Source organism: Leopardus geoffroyi, chromosome B4 (genome assembly GCF_018350155.1).
Source record: "Leopardus geoffroyi isolate Oge1 chromosome B4, O.geoffroyi_Oge1_pat1.0, whole genome shotgun sequence".
Classification (NCBI taxonomy): domain Eukaryota; kingdom Metazoa; phylum Chordata; class Mammalia; order Carnivora; family Felidae; genus Leopardus; species Leopardus geoffroyi.
In genome coordinates, this window is record NC_059341.1 from 34535697 (window position 1) to 34553669 (window position 17973).

The 17973-nt window shown below is 38.5% G+C and overlaps 1 protein-coding gene across 4 annotated transcripts in view; it reads right to left on the reverse strand.

The window, feature by feature from the left end:
• The window catches only part of LOC123591950 (cat eye syndrome critical region protein 2), a 180395-nt gene that overhangs the window by 41037 nt on the left and 121385 nt on the right, over nt 1-17973 (reverse strand). For 3 of the 4 annotated variants that reach the window (XM_045466645.1, XM_045466647.1, XM_045466644.1), the window contains exons 3-8: nt 15005-15188; nt 13662-13801; nt 12362-12466; nt 10260-10309; nt 8855-9024; nt 1023-1106 (exon numbers count right to left, since the gene is read on the reverse strand). In XM_045466645.1, the coding sequence (XP_045322601.1) occupies nt 1023-1106; nt 8855-9024; nt 10260-10309; nt 12362-12466; nt 13662-13801; nt 15005-15188 (733 nt within the window). The remainder of the gene's footprint in view (nt 1-1022; nt 1107-8854; nt 9025-10259; nt 10310-12361; nt 12467-13661; nt 13802-15004; nt 15189-17973) is intronic. The other variant, XM_045466646.1, reaches the window with a different exon arrangement.

Consider the following 17973-nt stretch of genomic DNA (forward strand, 5'->3'; position numbering starts at 1 on the left):
TACATTTTAATAGCAGGGATTCCACTATTCTTTCCTGCTGGAAGTACACTGCTAATGGATTTCTTACTTTCCAGTGTTTCCTTAAAAAATCATTTATCATGGTGTGACCAGAAAGGTAGCTTCCTAAAACAAAGCTCTAATGACATAACGTCACTAACTACTGCCTGCCTATTGAAAATATAAGCTTGAGAGTCCGGAGACTCAAAAATTTCATCGTTCTGGCATTTTCTTCCACTATATATAACAACACATCTTATATGCCAGACACATCCAAATATATACTGTTCTTTTACCACATTTATATATCATCATGCCTCTGTGCTTTGTTTATATTATTCTTGTGTAGTACTCTTCTGCCCCCACTATCCACCATCAAAATCTTAGTCATTCTCCAAGGTTCAGGTGAAGTATAGTTCTGCTTGCCTCAACTCCCCTTTCTTTGCCCACTACTAATTTTTTCCATTTTTGCAGTCATGAATTTCTACTACATAGATATCTATTATAGTGCTTATCATTCTCACCTATATTAGATATGGATATGTTTATCATCACTGGAAATTAATTGTTAAGATCCAAAAGAGTGCAATGTCGTATCTTACTTTTTAATGACTTCTTTTTCTAAAAGTGCATCTCATGTATAAGAATGCTCCATAAAAGTCTAAGATTTAGAAATTGAGGAAAAGGTAAATTAAAAAGTAGGAATAGGGGCGCCTGGGTGGCGCAGTCGGTTAAGCGTCTGACTTCAGCCAGGTCACGATCTCACGGTCCGTGAGTTCGAGCCCCGCGTCGGGCTCTGGGCTGATGGCTCAGAGCCTGGAGCCTGCTTCCGATTCTGTGTTTCCCTCTCTCTCTGCCCCTCCCCCGTTCATGCTCTGTCTCTCTCTGTCCCAAAAATAAATAAACGTTGGAAGAAAAAAAAAAAAAAAAAAAAAAAAAAGTAGGAATAAAAGGAGTACCTGAAATAAAAATGGAACAATCCTTTTGAACACTTAAAACTCCTCTCTACTCTCACACACACTCACCTCTTGCTTGATGGATTTGACGGACAGGTGGTCAGACATCCACCTAGGCTGCAATTCTGCCTGTGTACGCTGTGGACGCTTTCCCTATAGTTAGAAGTGAGGAAAAGAAAGGAAAAGACAGATTAGGGTGTTCTCAGCTACTGCTACTGCTGCTGCCAGGATTAGAGTGGCCTTTAAGGCACATGGGTTACGGCTTTACCTAAATAAGAGCCAAAGGTATCCTTTGGACAGTCAACAAAATGACTATTCAATTCCATAAGGTACCAAGCCAGTTTATTTTCTTAAAAGAAAAAAAGAAAAAAACAAAAAGCAAAAAACTTACAGACACCAAGTGTCTCCTCTATCAATCTTTATCACTGGCAAGAAACTCTTTTAACTATTTAGACACTAAAAAAAATATTTTGTTGCAAATTATTAAGAGAAAGCCATGTTTTACCACTTTTCACTGAAGGGAATGGCTCTGAAAGGAGGCATTACGAGCAGATGGAGGCAGAACTCCCCTAAAAGGCAGCTCAGTGGCAGCAGTGAGAAGTGAGGGTGGCTGCCTCAGCTGAGAACCAAAGTAGCAAGACAGAAGTGGGGAAAAAGACTCAGGGACCAGAAATCAGAGAGCCTGCCTGAGAAGATTAGACTTGACAAAATTTAAAAGCTTGAAAGCAATCACTATAGGACATTTCAAGAAAGGAGTTTTGAAATTTAACTAACGCTAGGTATTTACCTAAGGTCAGCATAAGTTTTGGAATTTTTGTGGAATGAGCCCCATAGCTTCGCCAATGTAACCTATATTGAGGTGGTAAGCAAAGGCTTTGCAGTTAAGATGAGTAATTTTGTGGCTTCAGTATCAGTATCAGCATTACCCAGGTTTGGTTCCAGTACCACTTAATCCAAAGTCTTGAAACTTGAAGAATCAATGAGGTAAAGGCACAAAGGGTAGAAAAAAAAGTCAGTGACAAAAAGGTGTGGTCTATACAATGCAAACATACTGCAAAGCAATTGTGGTAGATTTAAAAAGAAGCTTTAGAAAGCTTTCCTGTTAGGAGAATGACGAGGCCTCAGTACAAATGTAATCTTAACCGTCAAAGTGTCACGACCCTCTTTTTCACAAAAGCTACCACAGCAGTTTCCTCAAATATGCCTATGAGCGACTCCTTTACGAGCTTAAAGACCCCAAGAGGAAGAGCTCTTCAATTTTAAGTAAATGTGAAAATTTACCATGGAATTCTCTTTCGAAGGGATTGTACGAGTTTACCATGCTAGTAGCAATAGCGGCTAATATCAACTTGACTCCAAACTTTGCCAAATCAGACAAAAGTTACTAATGTGGAGAATGGTAGTCTTGATAAAGAAGATGAACTTGTTTTCCTACAACTTTACTCTTTTGTGTGAGTCAATTCATTTGTTAAAGACCTAATGTTTATAAGCTGTTTAAATATTACTGCCTGTAATATTAGTAACAAATACTTTTACTAGCTTAGATCTTTTATATAAACCTTACCATAAAAGCTTAACTTTTATATGGCCAAAGAAAGCTTACTGATTCTTTTATTATTTCAACATTTAGAGAACTATTTATTTATTAATCTGTTTTAACTTTCTTCACACTTGCATTTATTTTGGTAAGATTTAGTTTTCTACCAAGGTTTCTCACCAATTATCTACAACCATGAACAATGGATGGGACCAAGTACCTACTGGTAGCTGTGTACTATGCCAGGTACACTGATGTGGTTTCTTTTGCTTAATTCCCATAGAAACTTCTGTGTAGTTAGAGCTTTCATTTTACTAACAAAAAATAAAAGTTTAGAGATATCAAGTAACTTATCCAAAGGGATAACTAGAAAAGGGAAGCACCATTATTGAATGAAGTTTGAAAGAAAAGCTCTTAACTCCTGCTATGCCATATTAACCCTCTGTCCACTGTCCTAGCTGTTTTGTGCTTTTACATACTGAGATGATGACCTGAGCTGAAATCAAGAGTTGGATGCTTAACCAACGGAGCTGTACCACCCAGGTGTTCCCATACTGTATTTTATATATAATGGGTGTATCTGTGAGCACCACATTATGTTCTACTGATAATATGTTTCAAATGTCACATTTGAATCACTGGCATTTTTCATTATTACAAAAAAAAAAAATCTCTCTTGGCCAATATAATTAGGATGGGTAGTGGTAGGGTAACATAGTTAAAGCAAGGAATTTAAAAAATGTATATACTTCAAGCATGTATTTTACTTAATGTATAAATGTACTGCCATTCACCAATCATATGATGCAGTACCCCATTGAGAGGGGTTTCCTATGAGTCAGTCATATAAATTAACCTCTTAAGCCATTATCTGCCCTACCAGTTTTGTTTAAGTGAAAGTGAGATGTTAAGGAGATTGGATTTGTAATCCATATGCAGAAACCTTATCATTTTAATGATTTTTGTCCTATTCAATCTTTTACTGCTTTGCTCTAATTTGAGAATTAGCTTTTTATTTTTTATTTTTAAAGTAAACTCTACACCCAACATGGGGCTTGAACTCACAGCCCCGAGATTAAGAGTCACATGCTCTCCTGATTGAGCCAGCTAGGTGCACTGCCCTGAGAGTCAACTTTTTAAAGAAATGTTTATTATTTATTTTTTGAGAGAGAGAAAGAGAGTGAGCAGGGGAGGAGCAGAGAGAGAGAGATACAGAATCTGAAGCAGGCTCCAGGCTTTGAGCTGTCAGCACAGAGCCTGATGCGGGGCTCAAACCCACAAACTGGAGATCATGACCTGAGCTGAAGTCAGACCCTTAACTGACTGAGCCACCCAAGCGCCCCTAGAGAGTCAAGTTTTTAAAGCAACTCATATTCAATGATTTTTTTTTAATGGAAAATTTTCAAAGAAATTTTTATGCTCATATTTTATTGACTTCATAATATTTGTGTAATTACTGTAACAAGTACAATAAACACAAACACATTTGTAAAAATATTACAAATGTTGATGAACATATGTCTTAAATGCTAAATGCCAAGGCACCTGAGTGGCTAGGTCTGTTGAGCATCCGACTTTGGCTCAGGTCATGATTTCACAGTTCGTGAGTGCAAGTCCCACATCGGGCTTGCTGCTGTCAGCTCAGAGCCTGCCTCGAATCCTCTGTACCCCTCGCTCTGCCCCACCCCCATTCACTCTCTCTCGCTCTCTTTCAAAACTAAATAAACATTAAAAAAAATTGCTAAATGTCAAGTTCAGCAAAGACCGTGGAGATTGGTACATTTGTACTGCCTTGAGTAAATCATTTATGATAAGCATGTCTGTTACATGAAGGACGCTTCAGAATGCTTCCAATATGCTGATTTAAGTGATAATACATATGCTTCTCATCCACCTCTCCTAACACTCCTATCTTACAATACTTTTTATCCACCTGTTATTTTGGAGAAAAAATTTTATTATCTTGGGATTTGGCTAAGGCTATAATAAATCTCAATTTATCTTGGTGAATATTGATATCTAAGCATCTTTCCATGGCGCCTGTGTGGCTGAGTTGGTTAAGCGTCCAACTCTCAGTTTTGGCTCAGGTCATGATCTCACAGTTTCATGGGTTCGAGCTCCATGTTGGGCTCCGTGCTGACAGTGCAGAGCCTGCTTGGGATTCTCTCTCTGTCTCTTCCCCACTCGTGCTGTCTCTCTCAAAATAAATAAATAAACTTAAAAAAATTTTTTTCCTTCTAGGAACAGAGATCTTAATATATTTACATGAGATTTAAAAAATATGTATCTACTTTTACTTGAGATTTAAAAAATATGTATCTACTAACAGTTCTGTAGCTTTTTCTTTCTTATCAACTATGTACAACTCGTTAGTTTCACAGCAAAATTTGTTTTGTTGCTACTGTAAATGGGATTTTTTCAGCAATCTTTAAATATCAGTATGCCTAATAATCACCTGAGAGCTTCTACAACTGCATATTAATAAATAACACCTCTAACAATTCTGATAGGGGTTGGGAGTGGTATACTGGCAAGAATCTGAGCTTTTAATAAGTGTGCAATGTGATTCTGATGCAGAAAGTCTAGTTACCCAGCACTATTACTAACTTCTAATTAACAGACTTCTAAGCAGATTCATCATATTCCTCCAGCCAAAATGTTTTGCCTCTGACTCGTTTGTATCATTATACTAGATAAAACTTCCAAGACAATGTTACCAATATTAGAACCTAGGGATTATTAGGAACAAAAGAATTATTATTCTTTTGGTGAAGGACAGCTTTTATTTGTTAGTATTAAGGACTTGACATTTATATTACTGAATGAAGAGGGTGTGTTTATATGAAGAATAGGAATCTAAGATATCTGTATCTGAATGAACAAGGGTAGCTACCCATTTCTTTCTTCATTTTTGAAATGTTTAGAAGTTATCTTATTTTAAGGGTTTAGAAAAATTTACCTGTGAATACATTCAAGTGATTCTGGAATTTTTTTTGTTTTTTGTTTTTAATTTTTAAAAATGTTTATTTATTATTGAGAAACAGAGACAGAGCACGAGCAGGGGAGGGGCAGATAGAAGGGGAGACACAGAATCCAAAGCAGGCTCCAGGCTCTGAGCTGTCAGCACAGAGCCCGACGCGGGGCTCGAACTCACAAATCACGAGATCATGATCTGAGCTGAAGTCGGACGCTTAACTGACTGTGCCACCCAGGCACCCCTGATTCTGGAGTTTTTGATGGGATCCCTTTGTGATAACTCTTTTCCCCTAATTACTGAACTGCTAAGATTTTTCTCTTCATTTTTAAAATTTTTAAATTTTTGAGAGAGATAAAGACAGAGAGAGAGTAAGCAAGCAGGGAAGGGACAGAGAGAGAGGGAGACATAGAATCCGAAGCAGGCTCCAGGCTCTGAGCTATCAGCACAGAACCCGACATGGGGCTTCAACTCACAAACCGCAAGATCATGACCTGAGTTGAAGTCGGACACTTAACAGACTGAGCCACCCAGGTGCCCCTTAGATTTTTCTACTGCACAATTTAGATTCTCTTGTTTTTGTAATCAATACCCTATTTTACTAAGGTTTGCTAATTTATAGCACTATACGCCTTTCAAAATACCAAATCTGTTATTATTTGGCTTATAATTTCATGTTTCTTGAGAATTATAATTCATGTTTATCTTATTTTAAAAATTTTTCTTTTCTTGCAAAGAATAACTTTTGAAATTTTTCCCATCAAAACCATCAGTTTTATGCTTGTAAGTTTTTTTTTCTTAGTTCATCTATTCAAAAAAATCATAGGTTGAACACTGCAGTAAAAAAGCAGAAATTATAAGAGCACCTGGCTGGCTCAGTTGGTAGAACGTGTGACTGCTGATCTTCGGGTCAAGGGATTGAACACAATGGATGTAGAGATTACATTCACTTATTTTTGAAAGACAGAGAGAGACAGAGCACAAGCGGGGGAAGGGCAGAGAGAGAATGAGAAACAGAATCTGAAGCAGGCTCCAGACTCCGAGCTGTCAGCACAGAGCCCGATGTGGGGCTCAAACTCACAAACCGTGAGATCATGACCTGAGCCAAATTCGGACGCTTAACCGACTGAGCCACCCAGGTGCCCCTAGAGATTACTTTAAAAAAAAAAAAAAAAAAAAGGCAAAAATTACAAAAGAAGGATTAAGCAGAATAGTCATATGCTTTATTGATGATTTAATGTGTCATCATTATATATAAAGTCACGTAAAGTTATAAAACCATCTCCATATAATAGTTACTTTAAGAAAATTAGATTAAGGGTGCTTGGGTTGCTCAGTTGGTTAAGCTTCCCATTCTTTAAAAAAAATTTTTTTTTTTTTTAACGTTTATTTATTTTTGAGACAGAGAGAGACAAAGCACGAACGGGGGAGGGTCAGAGAGAGGGAGATACAGAATCTGAAACAGGCTCCAGGCTCTGAGCTGTCAGCACAGAGCCCGACGCGGGGCTCGAACTCACGGACCGCGAGATCATGACCTGAGCCGAAGTCAGCCACTTAACCGACTGAGCCACCCAGGCGCCCCAAGCTTCCCATTCTTGATTTTGGCTCAGGTCACGATTTCAAGATCGTGAGACTGAGCTCCGTGTTGGGCTCTGCACCGAGTGCAAAGCTTGCTTGGGATTCAATCTCTCTCTGTCTCTCTCTCTCTCTCTCTGCTCCTCTATCACTTGCTCTCACAAGTGTTCTCTCTCTCAAAAAAAAAAATAAAGTTAAAAAAAATCAGATTATGTGTTTCAATTCCTGGAAAAATTGTCACAGTGGGTAGCAGGTCACAAACTTAAGTATAATTATAGTATATAGAATTAAGTATGGTGATGGGGAAATGGAGATTCTTTTTTTGCTCATCCATGAAAATGTAATTATTGAAGCACTCTGTAAGATCTCTAATAAGAATGGTGACTTTCTACAATTTTCCTTTTAAAGCACCAACCCACTTAGAAAAGTTAGAAATATCACTGGATTCACAACAAATTAATATATTTCTCCTTCTGTTTTTCCCTGGAGGTGCTACAGCAATTAATTTATTCTTTCTCTTCAGATTTCAGTGGCAGGTGGTCAAAATTTTCTGACTTCTATGAACATGTGCAACAGTCAGAAGTATTAGAATTATTGCAATGAAATAAGCAAAGTCAATGACTCTTGAGCATCCACCATGGAAAAGGCTTTACATTAGGTGTTATGGGGTTTAAAACAGTGAGATATGGTGCCTAATCTAAACAAAGCTTAAACAACTCAAAATAGAATTAAGTCATGACAAAATGTGGTAGGTAGGGGCGCCTGGGTGGTTCAGTCAGTTGAGCATATGACTTCAGCTCAGGTCATGATCTCATGATTTGTGGGTTCGAGCCCTGTGTCAGGCTTTGCGCTGAGAGCACAGAGCCTGCTTCGGATCCTCTGTCTCCCTCTCTCTCTCTCTCTGCCCCTCCCCCACCCCTGCTCGCTGTCTCTCAAAAATACATAAACATTAAAAGAAAAAAAAACATAAGGGAGAAAATCCTAAAATTGGGAGACACGGGAGATCTTACGGAGAGTAGTATTCAAATAGGCAGGGAAGTGGAAGGAGAAAGATGCTTGAGAAAAGACGGGGCACCTGGGTAGCTCAGTTGGTTGGGCGTCTTACTTTGGCTCAGGTCATGATCTCACAGTCCGTGGGTTCGAGCCCCACATCAGGCTCTGTGCTGACAGCTCGGATCCTGGAGCCTGCTTCAGATTCTGTGTTTCCCTCTCTCTCTGCCCCTCCCCCACTCCAGTTCTCTCTTAAAAATAAACATTAAAAAAAAAAGGCATACATGAGGGTGTATATGCATGAAAATATAGAAAGTGTGATTTATGGAACTATAATGTGAAACCGGAAAAAGCATCACACACTTGGAGCTGGCAGAGTGGCCCTGGAGCTACAAAGACAAATACCCTTCAGAACTTGCTGCTTACTGGGAGAGAGAGGATTTCTGCCCCCCCCCCCCCACACCAAAAAAGCAGCATATATATACAGAAGTATGCACAGGCTGATAGGAGATACACCTGGGGGCTTGGGGAACACTTTCTGAGGAATGTTATAGAAGGGAAGTTGGTTCTAAACTGTGAAAAACCATCCTAAGTACTATGGAATGCGAGTCACCGAGGATTTTGTGGGGCTAAGGAGAATACTGGATGATCCACAGTGAAGGAGAGTGGGTGGCATGAGGTCCCTTTTTAACATTCCAGATCAAAGTGAAGGGCTTGTAGCACTTCCAGGAGACGCTAGAAATGTATTCAAAACTTAATGAATCATCCTTAAATAAAGCAGCTTTATAGCTACTAAAGAAGAGGAGGAACCACCTATTTGCATACCTTTTGGGCAATCATGTTGCAGATCTCAGGCAAGAAGTCCTCGCTGAGGAGCTTATAGAGCTGCCGTTCTCGAAGAGAGGTTCTCTCCCGAAAACTCTCAGTGACCTGTCTCCATTCTTCTTCTGTTTGGCACAGGAGCCACCAGGTCCCTTGACCTGGCCCTTGGGACCCTAAAAAAGAAAGGATAGGTTCATTAGATAGATACCACTAGGACCTTTTTTCTGTTTATTCTCAATTTCATTCCCCCCCGGGTATGAACAAAACCAGGAAATAAAAAAAATTTTTTTAAAAAGGGTATTAATTTTATTTTATTTTTTTTATTTTTTTATTTTTTTTAATTTTTTTTTTTTCAACGTTTATTTATTTTTGGGACAGAGAGAGACAGAGCATGAATGGGGGAGGGGCAGAGAGAGAGGGAGACACAGAATCGGAAACAGGCTCCAGGCTCTGAGCCATCAGCTCAGAGCCTGACGCGGGGCTCGAACTCACGGACCGCGAGATCGTGACCTGGCTGAAGTCGGACGCTTAACCGACTGCGCCACCCAGGCGCCCCAAAAAAAGTATTAATTTTAAAAAGTTGATAATGTATAATTTTGATTTTCCTGTTACTATTTACACCTAAAAGTATTGTGACCGTTGTAATTACAGATTTTAATAGAAATGCTTAAATATACTTACTTTTCTATTCAAAAGGTTCTGATTTGATCTTCTGCAGTCTTCCTGTTTCATTTATGTTGACATACTGTATATAAATTGATATTCCTCTCCCACTCCCAGTTTTAGGCAATTTGGATTATGGAACTGAAATCTGGTTAGGAATCCAATATAATCCCTTACATAGCATTTTACATTAAAAAGATAGGTCTTTGAGAAGTTGCTCATTTATCCAAATGTAATGTGCCCATTACACTGTGCCCAGGTTAGAAAGTACAAGTGAAGATCTGAAGTTATCCATCAGATGGAGAGATAGGCACAGGTAAGTGTGAGGAAGAGAGAACTGAAGAAGGGCAAATAAACCAGTTAGAAGGCTACTGCAATAATCTTAATTGCTTTGCATGGCTCCAGAAAAAGAGTTGTCATCATAATATAAATCAATCATATTTACTTAATCTTTTCTAGTTATTTTTGTATCTTAGCAAGAGAGCATGAGTGCGGGAGACAGGCATGCATGGGGTGGGGAGGGAAAGGGGGGGTGTAGAGATAGAGATAGGGACAGAGGCAGAGAGAGAGAGAGAGAGAGACTGCTAAGCAGGCTCAACATATGTTCAGTGTGGAGCCTGACATGGGGCTGGATCCCACAACCCTGGGATGGTGATCTGAGCTGAAATCAAGAGTCAGATGCTTAACCGAATGAGCTACCACTCAGGTGCCCCAATCTTTTCTAAACTCCAACAAAAGTCATTACCATTTCTTGTCTGTGGCTCGGATGCCAAGGAGGTTTCTTCCTGTTTTTCACTGAAACACAGGGAAAGGAGGCACCAATTAAAACAAAGACATGTTCAAAATTGTTCTGTGCTTCCCCTGTTAAGTTAGACCCAATTAATATTAATACAAGGGTGTGTGTGTTTCAATGGAACAAAGTCAGGAGGAGGAATGACTCTACTGAATAAATGAATACCAGGATGTCGGTGTGTTGGTATTGAGGGGAAAGACTGACATAGACAAATCCAGTGTAATGATAACACTTTATGTACAGGAAAATATTAGGTTATAAAACATTTTTTTGGAAGTCAAACAGAGGAGTTAAGTGTTACCAGTTAAATGCCTGCCCCATCTGCCCTGCCCTAAACAATAGGGATTCTAGTGTCTTCCTCCCTGATCAGGGCTATACTGAAGAAAAGCATGTTTAATTTAATCTCATATTAAGGTAGAGGTTAAGAACGCAGGCTCTAAAGTCAGACTGTCCCCATTCAAGGCTTGCCTCTTACCATGTGACCTCAGGAAAGTTAATTAACTTTCCTTAAAATAGGCTATAAATAATGCCTACATCACAGGGATGTTGGAGATTAAATTATTAAATACAGAAGTGTTCAGTGAAATAGTGTTAAGTATCATCATCATTTGTACACCTGAATCATGTAGGTCACTCTCTATGGCCTTCTGTTTGTTTTCAATGATCTATAGCAGTGCTGCTCTATAGAACTTTCTGCGAGGATGAAAATGTTCTGTATTGTCACTGTCCAGTATGGTAGCCATGAGCCATATGTGGCTACTGGGTACTTGAAATGTAGCTGGTATGACTGAGGAACTGAATTTTCAATTTTATTTAATTTAAAAATATACAAATACTGTACTGCATACAGAGCTCTAAAGAATAAAATCACCAGCAGAGGGTAGCACAAGTCCACATATGATGTTAAAATGATTCTAAAATCCTCATAGTAAGATACCTGAATTGTTGGTACTGAACAGGGAAATGGAGATAGGTATAAAATAGCTTCCTGAATCTATAAGAAAGTCTAGATTGCTAACAAAATTCTGAAATGGATGCCATGTGTATACAACATGATTATAAAACATCTCTCACAAAACCAATAGAGGAAAGCTATGCTTTGTAATCAAATTCCTGGAAAGTTAAGTGGAACACTGATTCTTAAGTTAAAAAAAAAAAATCGAATTCTGACTGATTTATTCATAATGATTCCTAGAAATAAATACTTCTTAGTAGTTAATAAGCAACAAAGAGAAATCCGGCCTACTTCAAGCATTTAGATTATTTAGTAGTTCTATAGTTTAGAGGAAAGAAGTGGTTTGTCCTCTGTTATCAGAATTTTTAAGAATATGACTTAACTTCCATAGGTATAGAATGATAGATCTGATCCTTTAAGAAAATATATTTATACAGTATAGGCCAGATTTTCAAAATTCTTACATTAAAATTCACATGGTAAAATTTCCTAAAAGATCACGATGTATAAAACAAAATTTCCCATATGTAACAATCTGTTTCCTTGCTAAGATTAAGCTCTTACCTGTAGTTTACCATAGGAAATTGTATTCTAAACACAATAAAACATATTTGCTACTAAAATCTCCTTATAGGGAAAGAATTAACTCTTAAACTTATATAGGATATATAAACCTATTAAAGCCTGATTATTAGTCAACAGTTAACCAGCATTAACTTAGCTCTACACTCCTATGAAAAAAACGTGTGGCACAACCAATTTTGAAAGTTAATACATATTGAGCACTTTCTGTAGGTCATGCACGGTTTTCAGTCATTTATACTGTTACATTCATTATCCTGTTCAACTTAATCCTTATTATTAGTAGTATACCTACTGTCCAGTAAAAGAATAGGCTTAGAGAGGGTAGTTCATGCAGCTAGGGAAGCCCTAGTGTACACTTGGTAATTTTATGAAGATTCTGACCCAAGCCTTCATAATCTAAGTCCTACATCCTTCCAGTGGCACGAAGGAAAATCAAGGATGAAAGAGCAAGTGAATTAAGGTCCCTTCTAGTGTGCAGGTTTATGACCTTCATAGACTAACACGAATGTCTTACCTCACTATAATCTCCTCCTGTACTTTCTTCCGTTTTGGGGGTCTTCCTCTTCTTTTTCCGGTTTTCCCAGGAACAGCTAAGACACTTTTTTGGCCTTCACTTTCCCTAAGAAATAGCACATTAAATCAAAATGTTCTGTAATAGAATTGATACTCAGCTCAGTCATGATCTTGGGTTCCTGAGTTCAAGTCCTGTGTTGGGCTCTGTGCTGACAGCTTGGAGCCTGGAGCCCGCTTCAGATTCTGTGTCTTCCTCTCTCTCTGCCCCTCCCCTGCTCTCGCTCTCTCTCAAAAACAAACATTTAAAAAAATACAAAAGGGGCACCTGGGTGGCTCAATTGGTTGAGCGTCTGGCTTAGGCTCAGGTCATGATCTCACAGTTTGTGAGTTCGAGCCCGCGTCGGGCTCTGTGCTGACAGCTCAGAGCCTGGAGCCAGTTTCGGATTCTGTGTCTCCGTCTCTCTCTCTGCCCCTCCCCTGCTCGTGCTCTGTCTCTCTCTCTCTGTCTCTCTCTCGCTCTCTCAAAAAATAAACATTAAAAAAAAATTTTTTTAATACAAAAAAAAAAGTTAGATGGTAGCATTATTTTGGGACACTATGGAAACAAGGTCCCTTCCTCATTTAGGAAGCATTTAGTAAGGCGTACATTTCAGGCATTCTTTAAGGTCCTTTCGGTCCTATGCTGATGAAGCAGATCGTTAATTCTAGTAGAAAAAAGGAGCTATCGAGTCGATTATGACAGGAAAACCACTGCAGTGATGTGGTGGTACTATGGGCAACCTGCTGTATAGAGCAGTCTATGTTAAGGCAGTGGGACTCCTTGGGAACCTCAAGTCCAAACAACAGTATCTTTCACCATTCTGATAGCAGAGGCTACATTATGAATTCGTTTTTATTTCTGCATGGAATAACTCTTTGCCAACTCTTTTTTTTTTTTTTTTATAAAATTTTTTTTTTTTTTCAACGTTTATTTATTTTTGGGACAGAGAGAGACAGAGCATGAACAGGGGAGGGTCACAGAGAGAGGGAGACACAGAATCGGAAACAGGCTCCAGGCTCTGAGCCATCAACCCAGAGCCTGACGCGGGGCTCGAACTCACGGACCGTGAGATCGTGACCTGGCTGAAGTCGGACGCTTAACCGACTGCGCCACCCAGGCGCCCCTGCCAACTCTTTATACACATGCTGTTATATCTGACTCCTTCAGAAGAAAAAAATTTGTGCTGCAGAATTCCGATGTATTTAATTTTAATGACATTTCTGTATCGTAGCTATCCCAGCCCTGACCTCACAGATTATACCTGCTCAAAGAGAGTTCTCCATTGGATTTTCCTTGCACTGGGTCCTCCTTATACATTCGTGTTCCATAGAAATACCAATAGAGTGCCCCAGAATTGTCTTCACCCAATGGTTCCACACGGAGACTGTCTGCATCCAGACCCTTGGTTGAAGAACAGGGAAAAGAGGTTTGGGAAAGTAGGAAACAAAACAAAACGGGAAAACTAAAATGAAATTTCAAATTTATAGTCAGACAGACCTCATATTTTAAAATGCCTAAGCATCTTATATAATGTTCAATCAGGACATCTGAAACACAGATAGAATGGGAAGATGGTACCTTCTCTGAAGAGCAGGATATGGAAATATTTCAAATGTTTCCCACCCCCATCACTGCCCCCATTTTACCAACAAAACAAAACAACAAAAAAGGAATTTTGATGAACATATATTTGGTTTGGCCTTACTGTTATTTATGTGTGTATCCATAAAAGGAAAGACAATTATAACAAAGTAGAATCCAATGTTGTGAAAGCTTTGTCCCACGTGAGCTCTATTGCAGCTCCACCGTAACCTACAGTAACCTCTTATTCTAGCTGAGATCCAGTAATACAGCTCCCAATTTACCCCAGGCTCTGACCTATTTTGGCCTCCCCACTGCTATTGAAAATCTTGAGTCCTCAGCTAAGACTGTACTTAAATTTCACAATGATTTTATACTGAGTCCATGAGCAGGGCTGAAATGAGAAGTCATCAACACATTTAATCATTTCTGACTGAACAGGATTAGAAACTGACCTCCTATGAGTGAAAAGCAATAGCTCATACTCTCCCTCTGAGATAGACTTCCAAAACAGATAACAGTAGAATAAGGAGAAGGGAAGAGATATTATATCTTCCTTCTCCAAGAGCATTTTTTGTAACATGTATGAATGTATGTATATAGTAGGGATGAACCTCACTCACTTGCATATGTGGGTTATAGTCTTTGTAGTTTTCAATAAATATTTCAATTAAATAAAATCAAATTTTAAAACTTGGGAAATAAAATTCAGTAGCTAATTTAGTTGCAATTTTGGCTGATGACAGGGTGAATAAATAGGTGCCTGACTGTTCCTTTGTCAGCTGGAACTCAGCCACATAAAGACAAAACCAAACTAGAAATTAAACCAAAATAACATATAGTCATCTAAATGTATGGCTTGGATTGCCTTGGCTACAGCGGTCATTGCATACATTGTTAGCATTAATTAAGAGTCCCAAGACTAGGAACATAAGCCAAACTAGCTTTTCTTAACATTATCAGATTTTATATCCTGATTGCCTGCTTTTTTTGCTCTAGGAAAAGGGTTTGCCAGTTGAGCACCTTGAGAAGATCGAAGACATCATCTGCATCTAGCCGATAATCACAGAGGCGGTGTAGGATTTCCACACGAGTACGAAGGGGTAGGTCTTGGAAACTGGCTTCTCTCAGAGGGTTGGGCTTCCCTTCTTCAAGCTCCCAGCGGTAGTTGATGATGTCCTCTAGGTAGCTGTGGAATGTCTGAGGCCTAACCATATGGCCCCAAACACAAAAATACATTAGTATAAATTACAGAGGATGGGTAGGAAAGGGGGAGAGAACTGATGGCTTGATAGTTGACAAATCTTAAACAGAAAGCAGGAAGTAAAAAGGGGTCTCAAAGCCCCTTACTGAAGTTTCATGTTATTATACCATCTACTTGGACCATATACTGTCAAATTCCAAAGAAGATAAATATGGTAAGAGGGTTTCTCACAGAATAAGTTGTTGTACTTCAAACCACAAACAGCATGTTCTGGTGGATAGATAAAAGTTCTAATAATCAATCGTATAGATTGTGAAACAGCCAAGTCTTACCTTCACTCATGCAATTAAAAAGAGACTATACAGTTTAAGTGGATAGCAGTCAAAATTAGATCTGTAACTGAGATGGCAAACAAAAAAAGAAATTCAGTGTTTGCCTAACCTAATTAATTCATATTTCAGGTTAAGAAACAAAGATGGAAAAAACTTCTCTAGAATACAAGCAGCTACTCCTATATGCAACTACAATTTTGTATTGTTACATAAACTTTAAAGCTTATCACAAAATACTATATTCTAAATTTTGAAGATTAATTTTTCTATAGGAAACATTTAAGACAGTTTGATGGCAACTTAAATTTTTCTTGATTAGAGTTTGGCAATTCTATAAACTGCATTTTGATTAGTACCTAAATGTGCCTTGTATTTAATATAAAATAAAGAGCTGTTTAGTTGTTGGATGGTTATTCTATCTCTCAACTATTAACAAATCTGGGCACAATTTCACCTATTGCTTAAAATTTTTTTCTCACTAAGCAAGGAGCTCTAAAGAAGTTATATGTCAATGTAATTTTAAAAAGAGGCATGTACCATGTTGACTGACAATCTGTGGTAATTATGTTTGTAGAAAAAGTCAGAGGAAATAATCATGGGGAAAAAAAATCAAAGGGCCTTATACAAATAAGAAATTAAACATTTTGCTTTTTCAAAGAGAGAAGACACTACCTCCTTACTATTGATACATCAACTGGGGAAAATGTGAACAGAGTTAGCTTATTATGCAGCAAAATACCTACATATCAAGGCTCTCACAAATTTGATTGCAGCATTCACATTCAAAGCATAAGCACTGGCATATGAATACCTGGGCTTGAACCTTAGTAGGTATGGACTACTTCCTCTCTCCACTGCCTGTGGAGCTGCTACTGCCCCTTCAGGAGGGAGGAGCTGGACAAAGAATAGCTCAAACTGGCGGTAAAAAGCGGATACTGTGGCAATGGTGAATTAGAAAATAAAATGGGGTGTATTTTTAAAATTGTTTTTTTGGTAGCAAAGTGTATGAAGATTACAATCTCTTTGGTACAATAGCCCTTTACTACATGCTTTCTAGAATAAAAAAAAAATTGTTTATTTCTGAGAGCACGTGAGAGAGACAGAGTGCAAGCCAGGGAGAGGCAGAGAGGGAAAGAGATACAGAATACGAAGCAGGTTCCAGGCTCTGAGCTGTCAGTACAGAGCCTGACGTGGGTCTTAAACCCAGGAGCCATGAGACCGTGACCTGAGCTGAAGTTGAATGCTTCACCGACTGAGCCACCCAGGCACCCCTCTATAATTTCTAATGTACACATAGTACTCCAAGCAACAAGGCATGTTTTTCTTGCACTAAAATAAAATATGGAATCTATAATACTGAGATTATTTCACCAGAATGGCAGCTTCGCTGGAGGATGTGGCAGGAGTCAGGCTGGACCAGGCTAGGGAAATTTCTAATTCCAATGTGAGGCAAAGGAAGCACCAGCATACCAGTCCTGCAAACACTGAATGTGTATAAACAGTGTTGTTCTTTGTGCCTACAATCTGTCTGAAAGCCTCTACTTGTCTCAAAGAAGTGCATGTTTGAGATTCCTTTCCAATAGCCCTATTATCCTACTCAGTTTCAATTACATTGCTTTTGCTAAAGTTTTCTTAAGACATCTCCATACCTTACCAAGAGATACTTGAGGGCTTAGAATTCAAGCTAGATAAACCACCTCATATAAATCTATATCCCTTTCTTAAAACATCAGAAATTCAAAAGGGGGAAAAATGTTTCAAAGGCATTTAAAACAAAAAGCCTGCAGGAAGCCAAAAATCAGGCTAACACTTTCTATTTAGTGGTTCTTAATCTATAGGACATAAAGCTCTTCAAGAATTTGATTAAGACCATATACTCTCTCCCCCTGAAAAAGAGCACGCCCACAATTTTGTGTGGATGATCAGATTTTGTTTCTTAAAGGAAGAAGACTGTATGGGCACTATGCTGCTGAAAATTGCTGGAACATTCCTGACTTTTTCATCTATGTAGCTCAATGCAATTCTCTCTTAATGACTCAAATACCTCTCATCTTTCTGAAATATAATGAATTAAAATGAAATTCTGAATTATAATGAAATGTCTCAATAGAATATGGTTAACAGAAAAATCAAACTAACCAAAAGTTCTGAACACAACCAGTTTCACTTTTCTCTGGTCTGAAAAAGTTCCAAATGCTCTTAAACACCGCTCTTTTCCTTATTCCAAACTCGCAAAGTTAGCCATTTTTGAGAACCCCACCAATTAGCTTCAGACAGTATATGCTTCTGCGGGTGAGACCAATTTTGCAAGGATGGCATGACCAGAGTAAAGTATGTTAGCACAAATCTTGGCTGCTTGGAGCTGGCCTCTTGATGATGCAGGGCAACACATTTTAATATCTGCAATCTATATTAAATGATCACAGATGAAAAGAAGACTCTTGAGTTCTTTGAGG